The following is a 22,641-nucleotide window of genomic DNA, read 5'->3' on the forward strand; positions in this document are numbered from 1 at the left end:
CCGCCCCCGTTGGTCGCGGCCTGGTCCGGCCCGGTCCGTGTGGGGGATGGAGGGCGGCGGCGGCGCGGCGGAGCCCGGCGCGGGGCCGGCGGCGGCGGCGCTGGGGGCGGCTCCAGGCGCCCCCCTCGGTTACTTGCACGTCCTGTGGCAGCGGGAGGAGCCCGCGGGCAAGATCCCGGCGCGCCGCCTGCGCAGAGCCGCCCGCCTCCACCGCAGGCTGGGGCCTACGGGCAAGGAGAGCCACGGTGAGCGGGGGCGGCGGGGACCCCCGGCCCCGGGCGGGCCCCTCCGGGCCTGGCCCCCGGGTGGGGGGAGGCCCCGCACTCCGGCAGGAGGGCAGCCGAGCCGTGCTGTCCCTCAGGCCTCGGTGAGGGTAATGAGGGCGGCTCGGCTCGGCTCGGCTGAGCTCGGTAAGCGGAGCCTCTGAGGCAGGGAGCCAGCGTGAAGCCGGTAAAGCTGCGGGTTGCCTGTGTGTGGCCTCTAGCAGGAGGTGGGCTCTGCCTGCTGGGGGGCTTGGGAAGGTACCCCCGCTCCCTGTAGTGTGAGGTCCTGCCAGGAGCCTGAGGGCCGTGGCTGGCCTCAGGAGAAAGCAGGGATGTTTCTGTAGGGAAACATTCCTCTTTGCTCTCTGCTTTTGAGTAATTGCCTTCTTTTCTCCCTAGCTCTGAAAAAGCTGCGTGAAGCTGCCAATGGCAATGACTTGGACACAGGTAAGACTCCCCATCTTGTGCTGGGAGTTTTGTCAAGGTTCTTTATTTTAGAAGAGGAGGAAAAAGATGCAACTAGTTTTTAAGAAATGGTGCTTTGGGTTATGTAAATCTAGAAACTGCTTTTCTGAAATCTTGTTTCATTTTCTGAGCAGAGTGAGCCTTTTTGTTCTGTCTGGTTTATAGTGTTAGTTGTCTGATTGCCATAAGTCAATGCTCCACTCTTATTTCAGCTCTTTTGGTATATAACTTCTGCCCTACTCTAAGCAGCAAGAAAGTATTCCTTTTGGAAGAAGGAAAAGTTACAATTATACAAGCCATGACCAATATCTTGAGGTAGTGTGGCCCAGTAGATCGTAACAGGGATCAGCACTGGTCTCTTTGTCTGCCTCTCACACTGACTTCAGACAAGGCTCATGGCCTCTGTAAGACTCTGTCTACCCTTTTACGTTATAGATCATTAGGGTTCTGGTACAAAGCATTCAGTGGCGATATCGTCTTACTGTATCGGCCTCTTATATTGTCCCTCTTGGGGTTTACTGTATCCTCAGTTATGCTGGCCTAACTGTTCCTGCTGTGAAATGAATTGGGAAATGATTTGACTTGTAGAAACTCCTGATATATTAGGAACAGTTGGGTTGTCTAGCATACTTCACCCTGCAGTTCACCCTCCCTCTCTTACGTTTTTGCTGGGATATTGAGGGAACAAGAGCAAGCAAGAGGAGTGAGAACACACAGAGCCAGTCTTGCTGTCAAACACCTTATTTTGTGAACTGACTGATCAGTCAGCTTTGAGCTCTGTCAGTACAGGAAGTACGTGACATGGCATCAGTCACTGAGTCAAGAGGAAGACTGAAAGAATCAGACTTAATGAAATCTTATGTTTCTGTCATCTTAGAGTTTAATGATACACATGTATGCGATACACAGATTCCCCTGTTAATAATCCTACTGTGCTTTGTCTACTCAACAACTTGAAGAAGTGAACTTAATCATTCATCAACAAGTAAAAATCTTTGCTCTTTTGTGTGGTGACAGCAAGTCTTCACTTGTAAGTTGGTGAGAATGGGAGAAGTTGCATCATTTCCTGCTGGTTTCAGGGAAGGACAGGGTCAAGCATTCCCTGTTAATGATTTCTTCTGGTGGGACTGTCAATCTATGTCAGTCTTCTGTCTAGGGTGTATCAAACTTCCCCCCTTAAGCCACCTCCATCTTTTCAGATGTGACTTTCGCTTAAAGGTGGTCTTTATTGTAGGCATAGAGGAAGAAATTCAAATGTGACCATAATTCTAGCTCTGGAAACTCGTGAGAATGGTAACTTTCAGTTGTCTGAGCTGTCTGTTATCTTTTCTCTCATGCTGGCTGGCTCTGACTGTTACAGGATGTGCTATAAAGATCTCAAAATACAGCAAATCCATCAGTAGTTTTAATAGCTACAGGAGGATCTATACTTTGTGTACTGATTACCATATCACGAAAATATCAAAAGATCAGGATCAATAGCCCTTACAGTTGCTCTTCCACATGTAGATGCTATTCTTAGTTATATAAAAGTCTTTTGAGACCTTACTGGTCTCTTTGCCTCTGCAATATCCAGTACTGGAGAGCTATAATGGTTCCTCTGCCTTACCATGAGCAGGTTTTTCCTTCTTATCTGAGAAAGATAGGCACAAGCAGGGCTCGTGGTGGCATTGAAGAAGTAGCTAGGTAGAAGACCAGGGGGAACAAATGAGAGAAAATGATATTAGAGCTTCTAGACAGGACTACTAGGGCTGCTCACTTGCTCACTTGAATAGATCGTTCCCTATGGGTATGTTTGCGCTGCTGTTTTGGGGTTAGTGCACTCACCTACCTGCTTCCCAATCAGTAGTCACAGTTAGTATGGAGGAAAAAAAAGGTGTATGGGGGGGGAGTTGAGATAAAACCAGGAAGTGGCATATTCAAAACACGCAAGAGGAGGTGTTTGTTCTCACAGGATGGAGTTACACTGTGAAACTTCTCACCAGAGGTACATGTTGATGTAAAAAGTTTATGAAGACTCATAAAGTAACTGCACAAATACATAGAGGAAGCCTGCTGAGGGCTGTTAAGAGCAGGATTTTAATTCTGACTGAAGTGCAGGCAACTAAAGGCTGTGAGAGGTAGCCTCACATCCTTGCATTCTTCTTATACTCTTCTGTAGACCTTTGCTGCTGATTCTCTTGGAGCCTGAATGCTTTTTTAGATAGATCCTCAGCCTTGGCTGTTATAGCTTTTGTTTTATGGTAGTGCATGCAAGCTGGTGCGAGCTGTAACAGGGTCCCACTGAGGGTGGAGGGCACGTTCTCTAGCCTGGTTTTGCTCAGCCAGGATGCCTGCAGGAGCTGATTCAAGTTTGCTGCTTGACAGCTGGCAGAGTATGTATCTATGTGTGGATGAGTGAGAGTGTTACCCCTTTCTAATCACATGCCCCTTCAACTCATATGTTTTCTTCCTTATCTTGGTGTTGTCAGTGCAGCAACTCTTGGAGGATGGAACTGACCCCTGTGCTGCAGATGACAAAGGCCGGACAGCCCTGCACTTTGCCTCCTGCAATGGCAATGATCACATTGGTGAGTGGAAAGGGGGCAATCTGTGATCAGACTTCTCTGTGGCAGAGATTTCAGACAAAATGCTTTATTTTTGATTCAACACATGGCAGTGTCTTCTTCCTTGTCTTCTGTGGTAAGACTGTCAACTGAATTCCAGCTCGGGGACTCATCAAGTCCTCCTGTTGAGGTGGGAGCAGCAGCAGCTCCCAGCTCTAGGGCTGTACTGGTGTAGAAGGAAGGATGTCCTCAGTCCTAGTTCTTCCACTCAGTGAGCCCAGTGGCAGTGGTACTTGCTAGATATGTCCTATTTTCTTCTGTATTTACTGCCAAAACCTCAGTTCCCTGTCTGCGGGTGGAAGCTGTCACACTGGATAGAAGCATTGCTGGTGCAGCATGAGAGGCTTCTTACATGACTGGAGTGGGTATCAGGGACTGTGGCACATGGGCCCTGGCCTGCTGGACAAAGAGAAGGGACTGACATGGCTCTATGTCATTGTTTCCAGTGCAGTTGCTTTTGGACCATGGGGCTGACCCAAACCAGAGAGATGGACTGGGAAACACTCCCTTACATTTGGGTAAGTGCCTTGCAGGTGAGCTTTGCATGCAGAAAGGCGAACACTGACCTGCTGTTTCCTTCCTCTGCATCCTTCTCTCCTGTGCATCACAGTAGCCAATGCCCAGCTGTAAAGACTTAGGAAGGAGTCTTTAGATTTCATTAGCTTTACTCCTCATGAAGGGTTAAGGATCAGAGTTAGGGAAAATCCATTTCCCTCCCTCTGACAGCCCCAAGGAACAAGAGACCTGTTCCAGAGAGAGTACCTAGGCTTTATCTCAGAGTTACCCTTAACAGTTGAACTATTCCTCTTTTCCATGACAAAGCCCTTCGGGAAGTGGTAACCTCTGTATTTGAGCAGAAACTCCTTTGTTTCGGGCTAGCACCACTCTGAGTTGTCTTGTGTTTTCTGTCCCCAGCTGCCTGCACAAACCACGTTCCTGTCATCACCACGCTGCTGCGCGGAGGTAACACTTCCTCTTTAAAAATTGTGGCCTATCCTTTCTGGCCCTGCCCCTGTTGATATTGCCCAGGGACGCTAAATCTTTTAGACAGACCTCACTTTCTGTCCTTGCTCATGCATTTCCCAGGGGCCAGAGTTGATGCCTTGGATCGAGCTGGTAGAACCCCGCTGCACCTGGCTAAATCAAAGCTTAACATCCTGCAAGAAGGACTCTCCCACAGCCTGGAGGCCGTACGCCTTGAAGTGAAACAGGTAGAAGAAACACTCTTATGTTCTGGTAAGGTGGTGCAACTGCTGGCAGTTTCCCTTATCCTTTAGGTCAAATAGCTTTTGGCAGCTGTTTTAAATACCCGTCTATATGCTCTTTGCTGCTTCAGGGAAAGCTTGACTTTTTCCTTCTGTTTTCAGAGACCCTTATTTTTCCAACCACTACCCTGAATTTTTGCAGGACCTCTCTTGGCTGTGATGGGCCAAGGATGCATTGAATATCTTACTTCTCAGGCTGTATGGACCGCTCTTTCTTCAGCCACCATGTAAGATAGACTGCTTGTGATGGACAACTTCAGGGACCACAGCATGAAGCTGTAGTTACGGCATGTGTGTTCTAGTAGGGGCACATGGTGTGTAGGACACTCCTGGCTGCCAAATCCCAGTATAAGCTGCTCTGCTTTCTAATATTTGGGAACATGGGGGACAGGAGCAAGCTGCAGTGCTGCCTCACAAATGTGCAAGGTGTGGGCCTTGTTGTAGGAGCCATCCATCTGATTTTCACTCTTAGTGCAGAAGCAGGTCCTGATGGAGTAGGAAGTCCCTGCTACTCACAGTGAGAGAAGCTAGCTGACCAGGAAGAAAAGCTTGATGCTTTCAAGGCAATCCTAGAACTTGTGCTTCTCCAGCTGGGCTTATCAATCTCACTCATTCTTTGACCAGGCATAGGATCACAATTAGTCTGTCTGAGGCTGATCAACTTCTCTAGTGACTCACTGAGCTCTGCTGCTGGCGGTGGTGCTGGCAGTTGCTTTGCATGTGTTCTTCTTGGGGTCATGTACTCTGCTACACCACCAAGCTGTGCTTGGCAGTTTTAACTACTTCTCCTGTAAAAACATCATACCCTGGTACAGCTGCGTGATGTTTGCCTCTTAATGTTTGTTTGTTTCAGATTATCCAGATGTTAAGGGAATACCTGGAGCGTCTGGGGAGGCATGAGCAAAAGGAACAGCTGGATGACCTCTGCTCCAAGTTACAGATGACCAGCACAAAAGAGCAGGTAGGCAGCACTGAGTTACTATGACTTATTTGTGTTGTGGCTTTTTTATTCAGGAGAATTCAATTGCTTGATCAAAGTGACATTGAAGACAGAGTTACAGAATCATAGAATGGATGTGTTCTTGCTCATATGGGCTAAGGCAGCCAAGTTCTGTGATGATTTGTGCTTTCTCCTTTGGGAGAAAGCATCACTGTGGCTAGTATACTCAGCAGAGAAGCTGGAGATCAAAGAGGCTGAGTGTCAGGCATTTTAAGGTCAGGAAGCAGCACAGCCTGCAGGCTGCAGGGCCTTTGGAGTCTGTCCTGGTTTTTGCTATACAAGATTGACCCTCAAAAACAGGCTTAGAGGAAGTAGTCTTGATACCAGTGTTAAGTTCTGGATAATGCAGTAACATACTTTCATTTTAAAGACTGGCTAGATTGTGTGAGGTGGAGGTCAAGCATTTATGTCCTGAGGAAGCAGGGAAACTTTCTTTGCATTCGGATCAGGACCGCAGGAGCCCTCCTACATGATTATACAATGGAGGGTTCTTGTCCTAGTGTAAGCTCATTGTAAGCACTGCCAATCATCCTGGTGCCTCTGCTACGTGGGGATTGATGTGATAGTGGACAACTGCACAACTACTTTCTCCTGCCTAACAGCCAACTTTATTCTTCTGGCAGGTGGATGAGGTTACAGACCTCCTGGCCAGTTTCACATCGCTCAGCCTGCAGATGCAGAAGATGGAGAAGAGGTAACAGGCTTCCAAACCATCTCCCTGATCCAAAAGGAGAAGCCTTAGAGAGAAAGAGAGGAAGCTACAGCTTGCTTCCTAGACTGCTGAATGAACATTGCTGCCACGAGCTGTTCCTGCCAGATCCACTCTCTGGGTGGTGCTCAGACTGTCCCTGCGGCTGCTGCCACAGCTGCCTCATGGGCTGGCAGCAAGCTTTGGATGATAGAGTGCTGCAGCTGAGACCTTTGAAAAAAGCTGCTCCTCTTTTTATCAGATAGCGCTGAGTAGGATGCCCCTTCCAGAGGCATTCCACCTTCTAAGCTCTTCAATTAAATGTAAGTCGTGGCTGGAGCCGTGTGTGATCACCAGTCCTGGCTAATGCCCTCAGCAGCTGACCAGCATCACAAATCTGCTTGGAATAGGGTTCTTTTGCCACCATTGCAGTACAGAGTTGCACAGGGTAGAGAGTGAAAGCCTTGGACAGCAGAAGGGTTTGTGCAAAGGGAATAACACAAACCTAATGCTGCACTCTGGCAGCTGAGCAAATACACTGCCTTTAGAAACAAGGGCAGAGGCTTAATCCTAACCTTTCTCAGAGCCTACAATCAGAAGGAAGAGAATTTATCTGGTTTTGAATGGGGTACAAAGCTTTTAATCAATAGACTAACAGCTTCCACTGACCCCACTTTTTAAATCACTGCCGCTAATTAGTGCTTAAATACTACAGTGAAATACTTGTGAGAAATACTCAGGTAGACAGTTAGCAGATAATAGCTGCCCTGATGCAAGAATTCTGAGGGTAGTTTAATCCTAGTACAGATTTAGGCAGACATCTATATCTTGCAGAGAACCCCACCATAACTGACTCTTCTGTTTCCCTTTACTGGTGGTTTCAGGCTAGAAACCCAGTGGCAACAGGAGGTGTTCTGGAGTCAGCCATATTATTGGGCTGAGATGGAGATGGATTTATGGCTGCTGTAGCAGCAGCAAATCCAGAGCTGACACCTGCGCAATGTTTCTTGCTTGTCATGGAGATGTGCTTTACCAGGCTCTTAGGTTTAGCTTGGGGAAAGAGCTATGACCTCTGCTGGAAGCCTGAGGCAATGCAGCTGTGAAGGATGCAGGGAATTACCATTGCTACTCTTTTGCATCTGCTCCACTGAGATCAGTAATGAAGATGTAGGCAGCTTGGTTTTGGAGCATGGATCCGTGATATCTTGCAGGCAGGGCATAACTGGCAGCAGGAGGAGAAGAATATGCCTAGTAGCAATCTGAATTCCCATCTGTGTACCACACTCAAATCACTTGGTGTGCCGATGCTGATACCCATCTCACAGCTTGAGAATTGTGGGTTTGGAGTGCCCATTCTTAGGATTCAGCTTAATCTTGTAACAGCCACAGTTCAGAGCATTCTTCAGAGACCATCAGGTCGGTTAGCCTCCTGTCATCTAAAAACCGATCCGTTCCTTGTACAGGAAAAGACTTAACTTGACCTCCATGTTCAAAGCTGAGATATCAGAAACACGCATGGCTTTTGATGGGCTGTCCTTGGGGTGTTGGGAAGCCATGGTTGGGACTAACAGTATTGTGTTTTGGCTGGAACTGTCACTGTGAATACTGATGCTTCATTATGATACGGCTGGATGGGAAGGATACTGAGGGAGTGGGAGACAATCTGACCTTTTTGTATTTTGAACTTCAATAAAATCCTGTCAGCCTTTTCTGATTCTTAGGCTCATTCCTCCTCCTTTACCTATGTTCCAGGCCCCAGGCGCAGCACCTGACTTGGTAACTGCTACTCTCAAACCTAGTACTGAAATTAGAAGTGACAATATCAAGTTGTTTGAATTCAAACACCGATCTGTTTGCAGATTAAAATACTTAGTTGCTGACTCACCTTCTGATCCCATTCCCCCAGCCAAGAAATCCAAACTTTAACTCTAGATAGTTGCTGGGAAACGATAAAAACAGAGAAAAGAGAATCTCAACAGGGCTACTTCAAGCTGGCGGAAGACATGTTTTGCGAAGAGGAAAGTGCAGCCTTCCCAGTGTGCACTCCAGCATAAATACAGAGCTAGCTGGAAGAAGGTGGTTAACTCTCGTACATTGCCCGTTGCCAAATAAAATGGCTGTACTGTAAAGAAACTGCAAGGGGATGAGGTCCTAAGGAAGGGCATCCTCTGGGCAAGACAGAGAATTCACAGCATGATCCCTGTTTGAGAAGCAGGTGAACTGTATGTCCAGCATTTACTTGTCTTGCTTATTCCCATCTTCACAGCCTCATGTTGATGTTCATCTATGCCTATGCCTGGCTGTCTATGCTTCTGCACTCAGCGACTTTGTTGCTGAGAAGACCACTAAGGTACCCAAAGAGCAGGCTGCTGAGCTTGTCTTTATAGCTGTAGATACCTTTGTTGCAGATGTTATCTGCAAACTTGATGTAGCTTGGAAGCTTTCTTCAAAACCAGGGATATGCTTCAGCTGGGTTCGGAGCTAAGATTTTAGCCTGAGCATAAATTGAGTTGTTGTCAACAGCTCTTCAGTTTCTTGTTTTGTTTGTTGAAATTTTTAATAACTATTCCTGTCTGCATGCCTAGAGTGGAAAGCAGAGGCGCTTCAGCCAGCCACGAGCACCCACCTTGCCTGTTTTGCAGCACTGCTGCCTCCATGGGCGGTGAGCCAGAGCTGGGAGTCACTTGAAGGCTGGCAGAAGGAATTGAGGCAAGCAAAGGAGAGCAAGGTTGTAGGAAGCTTTTCTGCTACTTTAGTGATAGCACAAATAAGACAGAGAATATGGGATCCGATTTTCACTAGAGGAAAAATGGATCATGTAGGAATCACTGTAGTCAGTTCTGCTTTTTTGCCCTCAGAGTTAGAGCATTGTGCTGTGGAGAGCCATGCTACTTGTTTGACACTGTTCTGATGAAAGTCATGTGTTTTTTTTGTGTCAGCTGGTCATGCTTGGACCACCCCACCATGCGCAGCAGCTCTGTCTCAAAAACGTTTTGGTGCTGGTGGAAGAAGGAGGGAAAGGAATGGTTACAGGGGGAGAAAGAGAGTGTGGCTTCACATTGTGCCAGAAGCTGTTCGCTGGCACCATCTGGTTCTTCTACTGCTCCTGGCCTAGAGTCTTTGGCCTCATCTTGCAGCTTTTCCCCTGCACCTGCACCCTGGACCACAGATTTCCCTGTGTAGCCCACAGCTGTGAGGTTGGGGGCATCTTTCCACACATCCTGGAAGTGTCTGCTGCAATAATGAAGAAAGAAAACACTCAGCTGCAGAGTCTTCCCTCTGCTATTTATTTTGCCATTAAACTTAAAGAGCCTCCTTATTTTCCCTGTGCTGTGCCATTAACTGCCACCTTCTCAGTTTGTCCATTGTGCGATGATGCACATCACCCTCCTTGGTGCCATGGTATTGGGCCACCAGCACACTCTGGCAAACAGGACTTGACTCAAGGCTCATGCTCCCCCATTACAGCCATCTGGCCTCTAAATGTACTATTTCTCCACATCCTCTACAGCAGGACTCTGCAGTGGGGCACTGAAACCTTCATCATTGAACGTAAAAGCAACCTCACTGGCCCTGCAGCACCTGTGTGAGGGACTTGGGTTGTAAGACCCCGCAACCTAAGCCAGCCAGGTTGAGGATTGGCTCACCAAGGAAGCAAAGACTCAAAACCTGTTTGCATTTCGCTGAGGATGCACAGCAGAAGCAATAACCCTGTACATAGCCTCGTAATAAAGTTACATAGATGCTATTAAGCAAAAAGCCTTTCTCTGAAGCAGCTGCTCACCCATACAAATGAATAAAAAATGCAAGCAGCAGTATGCATGAATATCCAGAATCTACTGCCTTTCGCTCTTCAGCAATTGAAATAATTAAGCTCCAGGGTATTGAGTCAACAACCTTTTGAGACAGCAGAACTCTATTAGTTCCTCCTCCTTTGCCTTTCGAGCAAACTCCAAATCTCTCACTGTAATTATACTGTGTGCTGCCAAATAGGCCCCATGAAGCATCTCTAGCAACCCTCCCACCCTTTTATCTGCTTCCTCTGCTCATTCAGCAAGCAAGTCAGATTTCATCTCCTTCCTTATGGAAAGGTACTGGCAGAAAAGAATGCCTTCTTTCTGCACTGCACCCAGCCAGAGTGGGAGAGCAGCCCTGGGCTGCTCAGAGTCCACTGGGTCACTAGATGGAAGAGCTATGAGATTTGATTAGGAAGTTGATAGAGGAGATATGGCAGATAGAGTTGTCTGGGTTTTTCTGAAAGCTTTTTGGGGGAAGAGAGTTTTTAATATAGGGTTTTTAGAAGAATTAAAATAATCGGCAACTGCTAAGTCGAGAATCAGAAGACAGAAAGCTAAAACCAAAAACACTTAACCAATTTTGTCTATAGCTAATTGTGCTACATGCCAAAATCGTCCCTGTCACTTTGTTACTGCTCTGCCTGTCAGCTGGCAAGGTTGTCCTGACATGAGCTACATGTTTGCAGTACAGTCTGGGCTGTTTGCAGAGTGTCTGTACAAAGTCTTGTTTCCATGAACACAAAAGAAAACCAGGCAGCACTGAAGCCTGCTGCTCCAGCAGGCTCTGTGCCCAGGAATTGGTGCCTCAGTCCTCCTTGTAACAACTTTTGCTGGCTTTCTGCCTCCCATCCCCATGTGTCTGCAGACAGAGAATCCCCTCAACAAAGCTGCCAGATTTGTACTTGGGATTTCCTGAACAAAAATACAAGAAATGCAAGAAGTCTAATGTGCCAGGAAAGCAGGAGCATGCGCATGATGATCTCCTAGTATATAGGGCTGACACCTCCGGACAGCATCAGGCTCATTACGTATACACAGGGGAGATGCCTGTGTTTCCTGTATGTCCAGCAAATAAGTAAGACTTAGCACAACTGCCCTGGATGGGCTGGCCAACGTCTCAGTTGATCATCTTCAAAGCATGCTGCGCAAAGTTTCCAAATGGCAGTGAGACAACAGAGAAGAGAGCTGAAGCCCTCAGAGGTCTTGAGGCACAAGGTGAGCATTTCACTCCCTTAAGGCTAAACTTAAAGCACTGAGCAAACTAGAACTGCTTATATTTCAGGCAGGATTTTAAATTATCTGCAGCCACTTGGGACAAGAGCTGGGAATGTGGTAGGCAACATGGCAAATAGTACCAGGAGCAGCACAAAACTGGAGAGAGTAAGTGAGCCTGGCTTGTGCTGGAGCTGGCGCTAGCCCTAGTCTCCTCTTTAGCCAGCACTAGTGTCCCTCCTCTGCCAGTCTCAGCAACCTGTCCCAAATACACATCTTTCCCTTCTGCAAGGACCATCTGCAATCACCCAGCAATAGTGATCTCTTCTTTGGTGACCAGGTTACTAGCCTAAGTCTCCCCATGGCTGGCTGTCCTCCCACATGCCCTGGCACATCAGGTGGGAGGCTGGCCAATCCTCCACATCTGCCTCCACAGCCTGTCCCAAGAGGCTGTTAACTACTTCAGCCACTCGTATACAGGGCAATGTTTCTCTCCTTTCGGAAGGGGGCATGTAGGGGCCCATGATACCGTGTGCCAGCCCCTGGAGAGACAAGGCTGGAAAATGCAGGGGTGTAACTCCCCTTCTTGGCAGCCTTTGCCCATGTGCCTAGTCCCTGATGCAGGGAAGGGGTTGGTGGCTACTGCTGCCTTACCCCAGGGACTATTTAACCAACCCTTCCCTGCTTTCATGGCAAAGGTGGCAAGGAAGGAGTAGGCAACCACAGGCAGAGGAACATGGCAGAAGATGCCAGAGCAGAGGCTATGAGTAGGGGGTGTGGGAGTGAGGGACTGCACTGCTACCAGCATCTTTCTCTGAGAGTGCATAAAACTTCACTCTCAGCAAGCAGGGAAGTCAAGAGACCTTGATGTGGATGGAAGGAGAAAGATTTAATTTAGCCTGATTAAAGCTTTAATTTAACCTGGCTTGGGTGCTGCAGTGCTGGCAGAGTTTGGAGATGGGGGAATGTATCCCACATGGAGCAGAAGGCCAAGAGAGGATAGGAGACAGCATGAGAAGGTCCAGACCGCCTGTGGGTAGAGAGGGAGAAGGAAGAGCCTGAGACCTCCAGATTTTTGGGTGCCTTTGGGGCATGCCTCAGTGGCAGAGCTGTTGGGGTGTTCCCAGCCCTGCCACCACCTGGAGCTGCAGTCCTAGCACTGGGCAGAGGTGGCCCAAGCTGGGGAGGTAGGGAGTCTGCTGAGTATAGCCTCGTTAGAGCAGCCCTGCCCACCATGACCCAACCACCACATCTTCCTCTGCTACAAGTCCTGCTGCCACCATTACATGACCAAGGGCATCCGTACATGATCCTAAAACAGCCAGAAAACATGAGCCTCCCAGTTTCTCCCTGCCCCAGTGTGATGCTGCACTCAGCCACTTTCCAGGTGTGGCAAATTAGCCTCTCTAGAGTTAAAGCAAAGCTCGTCAACCTGGGTGAGGACAAGTACAGGCAAGTAATCATTAATTAAGGAAAAAAGCTGGGAGCAGAGTCTGCAGTACACTAATCAGTCTGGAGGAGAGGCTGTGTTTATAGGAATGGTTAGAAAAAAGCAATTAAGCTCATTCGGCTTTAATTAAAGTCAGATCCATATCAAGGACATGACACCTTTTCTTTGCTTCTACCTTTGAGCTATTAAACCAGTTGGAGCTTGTACTGCTTCTGCTACTGGACTGACAGGAATTTCTTCCTGACTCCGGCCAGCTCTGAGGCCACCTGCATCCCCCAGCGTCAAGCTGGGTGCAGTGTCTGCCTTTCCTGCTTATGTGCTCCCCAAAATGGGGGCCTTTAGTAGTAGGCAGAGCTAAGGGAAGGGAGCTGGAGCTTGCAGACATCTGCCCTGCTAAATTCACCTTCCATCACAAGTTTTCCCCTTGCCCCTCTGCCCTGATTCAAGCTTAGCCCAGCCATGCAGCAGTCAGTCTCAACTTGATCGTTGGCTTGGCTCCCCTCTGCCCCACAGCCCAGCTGCCAGTACTGAAGGTTCAGACAGGGAGGAACAGGATCAGGGCTGAGCCACAGCCCGGTCTCGCATGGGCAAGAACAGGCAGGGTCGGGCCAAGCCACGTCATCGCTCCAGCCTCAATTCCCTTCTCTCTCCAACAGTTTGAGCTCTGACGCGGGCCCTCACCCAGAGAAACTATTGAGTTAGTCACATTACCTTGAGGATGCTCATGGCTACTTGGGCTGGCCCCCAACCACGCAGTCACCTGCAAAGGGTGACTGCAGCGAGCTGCAGGCTTAGTGACTCTGGAGAACCTGGGCAGAGCATGCTGGAGGTGTTTCTGGAGGGACCTGGCTTCAGAGGAGCTGCAGGAACCACGGAGGAAGGAGCTACTGTGTCAAGGAAGCCAGAAAAATCAGAAATAGAGATAGGAAGCAAAGGAGGCTTAAGGTGCAGAGAGCAACATCAAACACTCAAGTGGAAAAAAGCAGTAATGCTCAGCACAACAATCCAGCTGGCCTCGGTGCAGGGAAAGAGGTGTCCTTGCTGCTGAGCTCTAGTGGGCTGTTCAACAGCTTCGGCAGGGGTTAGAAATACCACGTCACTTGAGAATTTTAAAAGCAGGCAGGACAAAGCAGTAGGGGAAGATTTACGCAAGCAGAGGCAGGAGATGAGAAAAGAGCAGAAATAAGGAGGGGGAGGTGTTGTGTCCCTGCAGCATTGCCCAGGGCAGCTAACATGCACGAGAGCTCTACAAGCCCTGTAGCTTCCTTTGCGGTCTGATTTCCCCCATCCCAGCCATGCAGTGCCCACCACCCCATATTTGGCTTGACAGGGAAGTCTCTTGGCTGAGACAGTTGAGGCAGGACATTAATCCTCCTTCCCTTCCAGGAGAGATCTGCAGATGATTGCAATTGCTAAGGACCAACCATCAAACTGCATCCTCCACTGCTAGGGATGAGGCAGGTCAGCCAGAAGTTCCCAGGAGAGGGAAGGCATCTTGAGGAGGCTCACTTGGCTCAGCAAGGCCAGGGCTGCGGGCATAAAGCAGCAACTATTAACTTTGCTGTGGCCCAAAAGTGCTGAAGGAGAAGGACAGGGTGTTTCCAACAGTGTCAGGCGGGACAGGAGCATTACAGCCCTGCCAGTAGAGAGCTGGAATGGAGTGGGGCCAGGAGCCACAGAGACAGCTTCTGTTCCCTCCCTTCCTGAGATGCCAAAAATCTTCATTTTCTAACTGCAGCTGCTGGCTGCCTCTCTGAGGTCCCACTGTGCACAAGGGGAAGCAATGGCACTGGTGGTTTCCAGAGCCTGCGCAGGGCTCAGGACACCACCAATGGGGGCTGTGCTGCCTCCAACGATTCTACATTTGTCACAGGCTTATGCGAGCAATCAGCTCCCAACAATCAGCAGGCTGTCAGCAGATTACTCACAGCGTGAGCCTGCATCTTGGAGGGGTTAACCTGCCAGCTGCACCTCTGGCTGCAGCATCCCTTGCAAACTCACCAATGTGGGTGCTCCTATCTTCTGGCTGACGTACCTTGCTGTTTTAATTTAGCTATAAAGACAGCAGTATGATCCCTGCAGATTTCTAGCCTATGGAGTCTGCCACAATATCTTGACCTTGTAGCTCTACTTGGAAAGTCAGCCTGTAGGCCTTTGGTGGGAGGAGTAACTCCATGCACACACCAATTGAGGGTAGCTATGGAGGGAAAAGGGAAGGCAGCCATACTGAAAGGAGAGATGATTGGCAAGCATGTTCACTCTGAAACCTACTGCTACCTCAAAGGTCTTTAACCATTTTCCAGCTGAGCTCTTTAGCACGACTGCCCAGTGTCCCACAATATTATTGCTTTTACTAAACACCTTTTGCCAAGCTTCCTCTTTTTCACCTGATATTAGGGCATTATTGCTGCAGAAGTCTGCATCACGTTAGAAGTTACACATTCAAGAGCTGCACAGCACTATTTAAATTGTATGTGTAATTAAGGAAAAGGAGGGCCATTGTGATCATATAAAATTTAAAGTAAATGTTGGCCTGGGACAGTGGTTGGTTTACTACTTTGCAGCTGAAGCATGCTGCTGCATCCCAGCCTGGCTGCAGGATTTCACAGGAGGTTGCAGTGGAGCTCTCAGGGGCTTGAGCTCAGCGCTACAGGTTTGAACAAAGAGCTCATCTCTTACGGGAGCTCTGCCAACAGAAAGCCATCTCAGTGAGGATAAACTGTGGACCTGACAATCTTTGCCACTCTTAGAGTAAAGCGAAGGCCCTGGGGGTGTCTACTGGAAGCATGATGCTAACAGAGGTTTCTCCCTCATCTCTCACCACAGAGGTCCTTCCATGTCAGGTCCCCTTTACTTCCTCAGGGCTTGCACGGCCAGACAAAAGCAGTCCCTTTCCCCCTTCACAGTCTCTTCGGTGACCTGCCCATGTCTTTCCTAAGGCTTCTTCCTGGGCTTGTCCCACAGCGTCACCAAAAGCTGGGTAAGCCATGGGGGGACAGTGTGGGGGCCTTGCCCTGCTCCTGGAGTGACTGCTGGTACAGATGTCACCAGAGTGTTTCTGACCCTAACCTGGTTTTCCCGTCTCCCTGGAAGTAGAGGGCAGATTGGAGGGGGCTGGAGAGGCAGAAGGCAGCTGTCATCACGTACATGCAGCATATGGACTTTGCCTCCTGGGAAAGTGGAGTGCCCCTGCTCTGTCCTCTTCCCCACTCCACTCATGTCATTACTACATCTGGCCTGAAACACGCAACGCATCTTCCTCCATCTGCAAGTTCTGCCAGGAGCATTTTGTTTCGGGTGAGGAAGAGTGAAACAGGGAGGGAAGATTACTTTTATTCTCCCATGACACTCATCTCCTGACTCTCCTGCAAGTGTTTGCAATAGGGGCCTCCCCTCTGCCTCCTGGCTGCCCACCTGGCCTGGACAGAAGGGGACAACCCTTCCTCTTTGTCCTTGCTTCTTTGCCAGCCTGGTAGTTCCCTTTTCCACAGGAACATTTTATCTTCTGCTGGCTGCAGTACTCTTCTCTTCCTGCCATGTCCCTGTGGATTCCTCAGCAGCCTCCTCCTGCCCAGAAGGAGCTGGTTTTCAGTGTTGATGGAGCTGCCTTGTCAGCTGCATGCTCAGAGCTCCGGTCTGCCAGGCACTATGGAAATTAATTTTCAGTGGTGTAAGTGCCACCAGCTCCCTTCCTCAATGTGCCCTTGTGACACAGCCCAGAGGCAGGGAGTTGTCTGGAGATGGGGATGCTTGCTGTGCAGCTTGTCACCTTCATTCCTAGACTGATCAAAGGCCCTGCTTGGAGGATGTTTTTCTTGGTTTCTCTGTCAAGCTGGTGATGCAGAGAAATGCTGGTGAAAACTGCCATGGGACTGGGGCCCCTTGAGGTTGAATGATGCCCACCATAGCTCTGGAGCAGTATGATGCTTCTGGGTATGTGTGTTGGGAAGAAGGCTCCTACCAAAATGTGGGTCCTCTGCCCTTTCTTCTGCTCCTCTGCTTCTTCCCCTTGCTTTATTCTTCCTTCTCCTCACCAGCGTTTTCTGTCTTAGTGAATATCTCCCACCTTCTAACCTGCTTATTGCCCAGCCCTTACATTTATCATGTATATTGCTCCCCTCTCATCTGTTCTCTCACCACCCCTCCTTTTTCCTCTTTCTGCTTCTACGTCTCTCTACATCTATTAGGATTATATATTGAATACTAGTGGTGCTCTAGGACGCTTCTTCAAACCCTCAGCTTTGCTTCTTCCATTCCCTTCTGCAGTGTCTGCAAAGTCAAAACAAATAATAATATCCCACTAATGACTTGGGAACATCAGACTGGTCAGACAGCTCATATATTCTCTATAAGCCAAATAGGAGAGCTGCATGCCAGGCAGAGAGTGCAGCCAGGACACAGCAAATGCAACAAGCAGAGGAAAGTACAGGTGTTTATTCAGGTCAAGCAGGGGAGAAATTCCAGCACCTCCTGGTGAATGTGATCCCTGAAGCTCTTCCCATCCTTCCCACAGCAAGGACTGATGATCCTTTCCACCTTGAACATCAGAGCATCCATAGGTACAGGGGGAGGGTGTCAGCACACAAGCCTTTCTGGCCTTCACCTTCTGTGACATAAATCATTTAAACAAGACTGGTGACTGCTGCAGAATCAGTATAATCAAAGTATTGATACAAATGGCTGACTTCCTTGTAAGTGGGACAGTATTTCAGATAAGGCCCTCTCTGATGTGGCTGCAGTGGCTAGGGAAGGGGGGGGAAGGGGAATTAGACCTGCCTCTGGATCATGAGAAAAGAAAGGCACAGGGGAAGGGGATGGTGTTTCACTGCTTGGGCCTGGACATAGCACCCCAACTCTGCCAGCTACTGTACTCACATAGAGGTCTGTGTGCACTCTTTCCACCCTTCCTACTCATGCTCTGAAGTATTTTCCATAGCTTGGATTTCCTACCAGGATGTTTTCATTTTGGTTGCTTCCCTCCTGGAGTTTCAAGGTGCTTCAGAAAATTAGCAAGTTAGGAAGCTGAAAAACAGAGGCCTTAAAACATATTGACAAGAACACCACCTAGATCACTTGGTATCACATTAATGTGGCTCTCTGTTCTGCGTTATATGGGTGAATTATGCCAATCCTAGATGAATGATGTGAGCGAGTCTGTGAGCAACAGGTTAACCATTGCCTCAGGAGCTTTTGGTGGCTTTGCTGGGTCCATTTCCTACTGCCCCACACTTCTCTGTCCATTTGGGAATGGAGCAGTTGTTACTCACAGGCTGGATAACAGGTTTCTTCATTTTGCTCATCTGCAGTGAACAGTCACAAATTCTGGAGTTCTCCTTGGAGGGGTCACAGCCAGGGGTTGGCCAGCTGTTGCCAGAGTTTCCTCCTCCAGCAATCCTTTGTGAACAGAGACCATAGCATCTTGTAGCTGGTGAGTCCATGTTCTGGTGTAACTGGCATCTTCAGGGTCCCTCTTCAGTGGACCAGGGCAGGACCTGGTATTCTCCTCTCCGACTTGGGTCACCTCAGTGTTGCCTCTATAGAAACCTGTGGTGTTGTTGGTGAAACCTTTGCCCACATTGACCATGTGGACTTTATTTCCAACTCTCTTCTTCTTTTTTCTGTTCTTGTTCTGGAAGAAGATGCAGGTGAAGACCTGCTTGAAACGCTTGCGGAAATGCTTGGAGATGAGAGCATAGACAATGGGGTTGAGACAGGAATTGGCATACGACAGGCAGTGGGAAGCCAGGCGACAGGCATAAGTGGCTCGGTTGAAGGGAAAGTGGCCAAACCAGAAGCACAAGATGACCAAGTGGTGGGGCAGCCAGCAGAGGCAGAATAGGATGGCCACTGCCACAATCATCTTGGTGACCTTACGCTTAGCCTTCCGGGCCTCTGAGATCCTCTCAAGGGGTTCTACAGAGGTCCACAGGAACTTGATGGTCCTGGCATATGCCAGGCTCACCACAGTCACAGGCAGGAGGTACCCAAAAACAAATGTAAGGATGTCCAAAATCTTTCGGCGCTGGTCCTCCCAGATTGGGACACAGATGGGCATCCCATGGTAATGGACAATCTGGTAGTAACTGAGGTAAGGCCCTGCGAAGAGCAGTGACAGCGACCAGATCACTAAAATGGCCACTCCTGCATTTCGGGAGGTGCGGAGATCCCGAGACTTCAGCGGATAACGAATAGCCAGGTACCTGGTGGGGAGAGGAAGGAGAAGGAGAGACCAAACAAAATGGGTGGGTAAGTTACATCCCTGACTTCCTGCCCCATGGAGCTGCCTTCTGCGCATCCCTTACTATATAGCCACCCATCTCTCCTCCCTTCTCCTCTGCTTAGGAGGGAGAATTATGTTGAATTCACACAGAGATCAGGATCACCCCAATGGCAGAGGCAGGATCTCCCTCACCTTCTCTGCCATTCTAGCTTGGGCAGAGCAAGCAGCATGGCTCCTGAATCAGGGAAGAAAAGAAGAGAAGCAGGACCCTTACAGTGCCTTATCTCTCCTCTGGCACACTGCTGCTCTGGGCCTTTGGTGCTCTTGGCTCTAACCAGCAGACACTAAGTCCCTGTTGTGTGCCTGCACTCCTCCTGTCAAAGTGAGGAAAGGAAAGGACTGGGTAACCAGACTGTGAGCTTGACTAGGTGCTGAGAGAAGGCATGGGGAGATGGGGAGAAGACTTCACAGTCCCTGCTTCTGGAGAGACCCTACCTGCTTCTTATAGGGCACTGGATGGGGCAAGGACTGGCCTTTCTCTTACTCCTTAGAGGTGACTAACACATTGTCCTTGAGCTGAGAGAATCAAAGGTGAGGAGACACTTGCCTGTCAATGGAGACCGCAGCCAAGGTGAAGCTGCTGGCATACATGGTGAGGTAGATAAGGAAATGCACAGTCTTGCAGGCAAAGGGCCCAAAGAGCCACCCATCCAAGGTGTAAATGGTGGCTTGGAAGGGGACACAGCAGATGATGAAGCACAAGTCGGCCATGGCCAGGTTAAGGATGAAGAGGTTGGTGGTATTGTATTTCACTTTGCCATTACGCAGCAGCACGGCCAGCACCAGCCCATTCCCCACGGTGCCCAGAAGAAAGATGAGGGAGAAGATCACAGGCACAATAATCCCTGCAGCTTGCACCTCCAGGCTGTCAGAGGAGGTGTTCCAGCCCTCTGGCATCTCCCCATCAGACAGAGCCAGCCTATTCAGGAAGAAAAAGAGAAACAGCATCTCTTCCAGGTCCAGACTGTGCATTGCTGTGGATGCACAGGTGCCATTCAGTGTTGTCCACAGTCTCCACGCTAGGCTAGCTTTGATCTGTCCTCCAGAGCTCTAGCCCTAGAATTGGTGCCAGATCCCTAGATGCCTGTGTATCCTGTGCCTTCTTAAGCAGTTGGAGTCCCTGTCTGCTTCCCACTTGGAATGTGGTGTTGGGAATATGTGCAGAGGGGGAACATGATCCGAGATCCACAGAGATTCACAAATCCTATTGGGTCATGGCAAACCCACAGATGGAGGGAGCCAGGAGGTAATCAACTTAGAGAGATGTTTGGGAGGTTAAGAGGATTGCAGAGGAATGACACTGAGCTGGACTTAAACCTTGCTCCACTGACAGCAAGTAGCAGAGTAAAGCCTTTGTCTGATGACCACGTTTCTCCCCAAGAGGTCAACCTCCAATAAGCTGATTAAATGATGACATCAATATCCTTGTGACATCACTGGCAAGAATGCTGTTGGGATCAGTCAGCCCATACCTCCCTAGCTTGAGTGAATTGAGACAAAACACCTTTTCCCTGCCTGGATTCATGTCCACACCATGGCATCTCCAATGCTCCCAGCCTCTGAAGGACCCTCTGCCATACCACCTCACCTTCTCTACATTCTTTATAAAATGTCAAAGCTGCTAAATCTCTTGGAATGCCTTGTTTTGGCAAGTTTTAATCCCATCTTGTATTCAACAGGGCTCAGTGAGGGCTGCAAAGACATAGGAATGGTGGCTCCTGTCGGGTGCAAGCAGTCCTGGTACCCTCAGCCTCCACCATGTCAGCCACTGGGGTTATGCCACCACCACCAGCAGCAGAGATATGATACCTACCACGCAGGATAACACATCTCAATGACAGCACACTAGCATGCTCATGTCCCAGGGGAACTCAGTGCCTCTTTCAGCTGGGGCCAAATTCACCTAGGGCCTGGCTACCTGTTACTCTGTTTGCATAGTAATATTCAATGTAGGAGATGAGACTAGGAACAGCTCTTCCTGATGCTGAGAGAAGCTAGCCAGCTGAGATGGTGGAGGCTAAATCAATGTGTGAGCAGCTGGGAGAAGCAATTTGCACTATACTGTATTATCACCTTTATCTTGTTTTCATCTCTGAGTTCAAAGGGCCTGGAGAAATGCAGAGAGTGTCAATAGTCTGACGGTTTAGGGGATTGCTAGCCCAGTAGATATGGCACAGGAAAGGGGAATCAGCTGTTGGGTCCTATTCTGCCCTTGGGACCTGGCCCAACTCACTCACAGTCTGCTGCTGTTTGGGCTCTTCTCCACTCTTTGCACAGCTCTGTGCTGCCAAGTGTCTGTCTCTGCGATATGGGAGAGAATGTGGGGGGAGACCCTGAGCATCATGAAGCAAAAACTGATAATCATTGCAAAGGAGTGCAATTTATCCCAAAGCTCAAGGAGAGAGGTATTGTGATCTGCTGCAAAACTTCCTCCAACACTGAGTAATACAGCTCTCAGGCAGGGAGCGCAAACACTCTATCTCCTAAAAGCCTTTGCCCTATTGTTCTATCATTAGAACAAATTGTCCTTCACTGAGCAGCAACGAAAAGGGTAAGACACCATTATCTAGCAACTGCTGAGATGCAATGAACTCTTTTTTTGGATAGTGCAAGCTCTTTCACCCCATACTTCCCCATCTCTCAGCTCACACTGCTTCTCCTTTTGCGCAGCCTTTTTATATCGTACCAAAAGGTCATTCCTGTCTCTCTGGCTCTGCAGTCCCCTCTGTCCCACTAAAAACTATCATCTCCTCCATTCTGGCCCCATGGGATCTTTCTGCTCTGGCAGAGGCCAGTGCGCTTGCACACCTCGTATGTAGGCTACAGTGCATCTCTGGGCATCAGCTTCTTCTCTGCTAACAGAGTCCAAGGCTGCCCCTTCACTTGGGAAGTTGACACTCACCTTTGGGAGGAAGAGCCTGCTGCTTCGCAGCTCTCTCAGGAGAGACCTTCAGCCCAGGCAGTGGCAGCAAGGAGGAGGTAGCCTGCTGCTCCACAGGATGCAGGCCACGGAGAGCTGGTCTGGGCAATGCTGTCGCCCCTGCCTGTGTTCTGCCACTCAGCTCTGTTTTTCTGGTCTCTGTAAGCCGCCAGCTCTGCTTTCTTTTCTTCTCGCTCCCACACTCTGCTCTCTCTTGAGCTCCTTTCACTCTCTCTCTCTGTCTTCCCCTTTTCCCTCCCTCTGCTCTTGCTGCTGATCCATTGATCTCTCTTTTTCTTTTTTTCTTTTTCTTCTCTTCTCCCTGAGGTTGAATTTGGAGTTAACTCCTCTCTGCCCAGCCTTCCTGTGCGTTCAGCTACTTCCCCTTTCCAGTGAGGCAGGGACTATGGAGAAAAATTGTGCTGTTCTTGCATGGAAGAAGAAAGATGGAGATGAAAATAGATTTCTGCAGACCCTGGCAAGCCCTGCAGAGACCCTGTCTCCTCTTGGTCTTCAGGAAGTGTTTCTAAACACCTCCAGGAAACATATACATCCTGTCACAGCTATCCTGATCCCTTCCTGCCCCATTCTTGGGATATGAATCTGAACCCTCTGGAGAATGAGAAATTAACTATTATCATTAGCTGTTATTAAGTAATTGTTAGTAGAATAGCAATAACTGCCAGACCAGACTC

At 49.1% G+C, this 22,641-nt stretch overlaps 2 protein-coding genes across 8 annotated transcripts; one reads left to right on the forward strand and one right to left on the reverse strand.

The window, feature by feature from the left end:
* Nucleotides 1-225: 225 nt before the first annotated feature.
* On the forward strand, nt 226-9,959 carry ANKRD54 (ankyrin repeat domain 54). Of its 7 annotated transcripts, none has more exons than XR_009959981.1 (9): nt 289-410; nt 663-710; nt 3,200-3,298; nt 3,781-3,852; nt 4,250-4,297; nt 4,421-4,545; nt 5,453-5,560; nt 6,223-6,610; nt 9,799-9,959. XR_009959981.1 is itself a non-coding variant. In XM_062588294.1 (8 exons), exons 2-8 carry the CDS (start codon nt 690-692, stop codon nt 6,295-6,297), a joined length of 543 nt encoding a protein of 180 aa, XP_062444278.1. In that variant the 5' UTR covers nt 226-245; nt 663-689; the 3' UTR covers nt 6,298-8,001. The 7 variants fall into 7 exon arrangements, 5 of the variants coding, with proteins under 5 accessions (XP_062444278.1, XP_062444293.1, XP_062444251.1 ...); XR_009959980.1 differs by lacking the exon at nt 9,799-9,959 and adding an exon at nt 9,227-9,496; XM_062588294.1 differs by lacking the exons at nt 289-410; nt 9,799-9,959 and adding an exon at nt 226-245 and having other exon boundaries at nt 3,205-3,298; nt 6,223-8,001.
* GALR3 (galanin receptor 3) lies at nt 9,266-21,997 on the reverse strand. Its single transcript, XM_062588321.1, has 4 exons — nt 21,929-21,997; nt 19,574-19,945; nt 18,014-18,946; nt 9,266-9,286 (listed from the first exon to the last, which is right to left on the reverse strand). The coding sequence occupies exons 2-3, from the start codon at nt 19,921-19,923 to the stop codon at nt 18,043-18,045; spliced, it is 1,254 nt and encodes a 417-aa protein (XP_062444305.1). The 5' UTR covers nt 19,924-19,945; nt 21,929-21,997; the 3' UTR covers nt 9,266-9,286; nt 18,014-18,042.
* Between the last annotated feature and the right edge of the window lie 644 nt (nt 21,998-22,641).

Source organism: Rhea pennata, chromosome 1, assembly GCF_028389875.1.
Source record: "Rhea pennata isolate bPtePen1 chromosome 1, bPtePen1.pri, whole genome shotgun sequence".
NCBI lineage: Eukaryota > Metazoa > Chordata > Aves > Rheiformes > Rheidae > Rhea > Rhea pennata.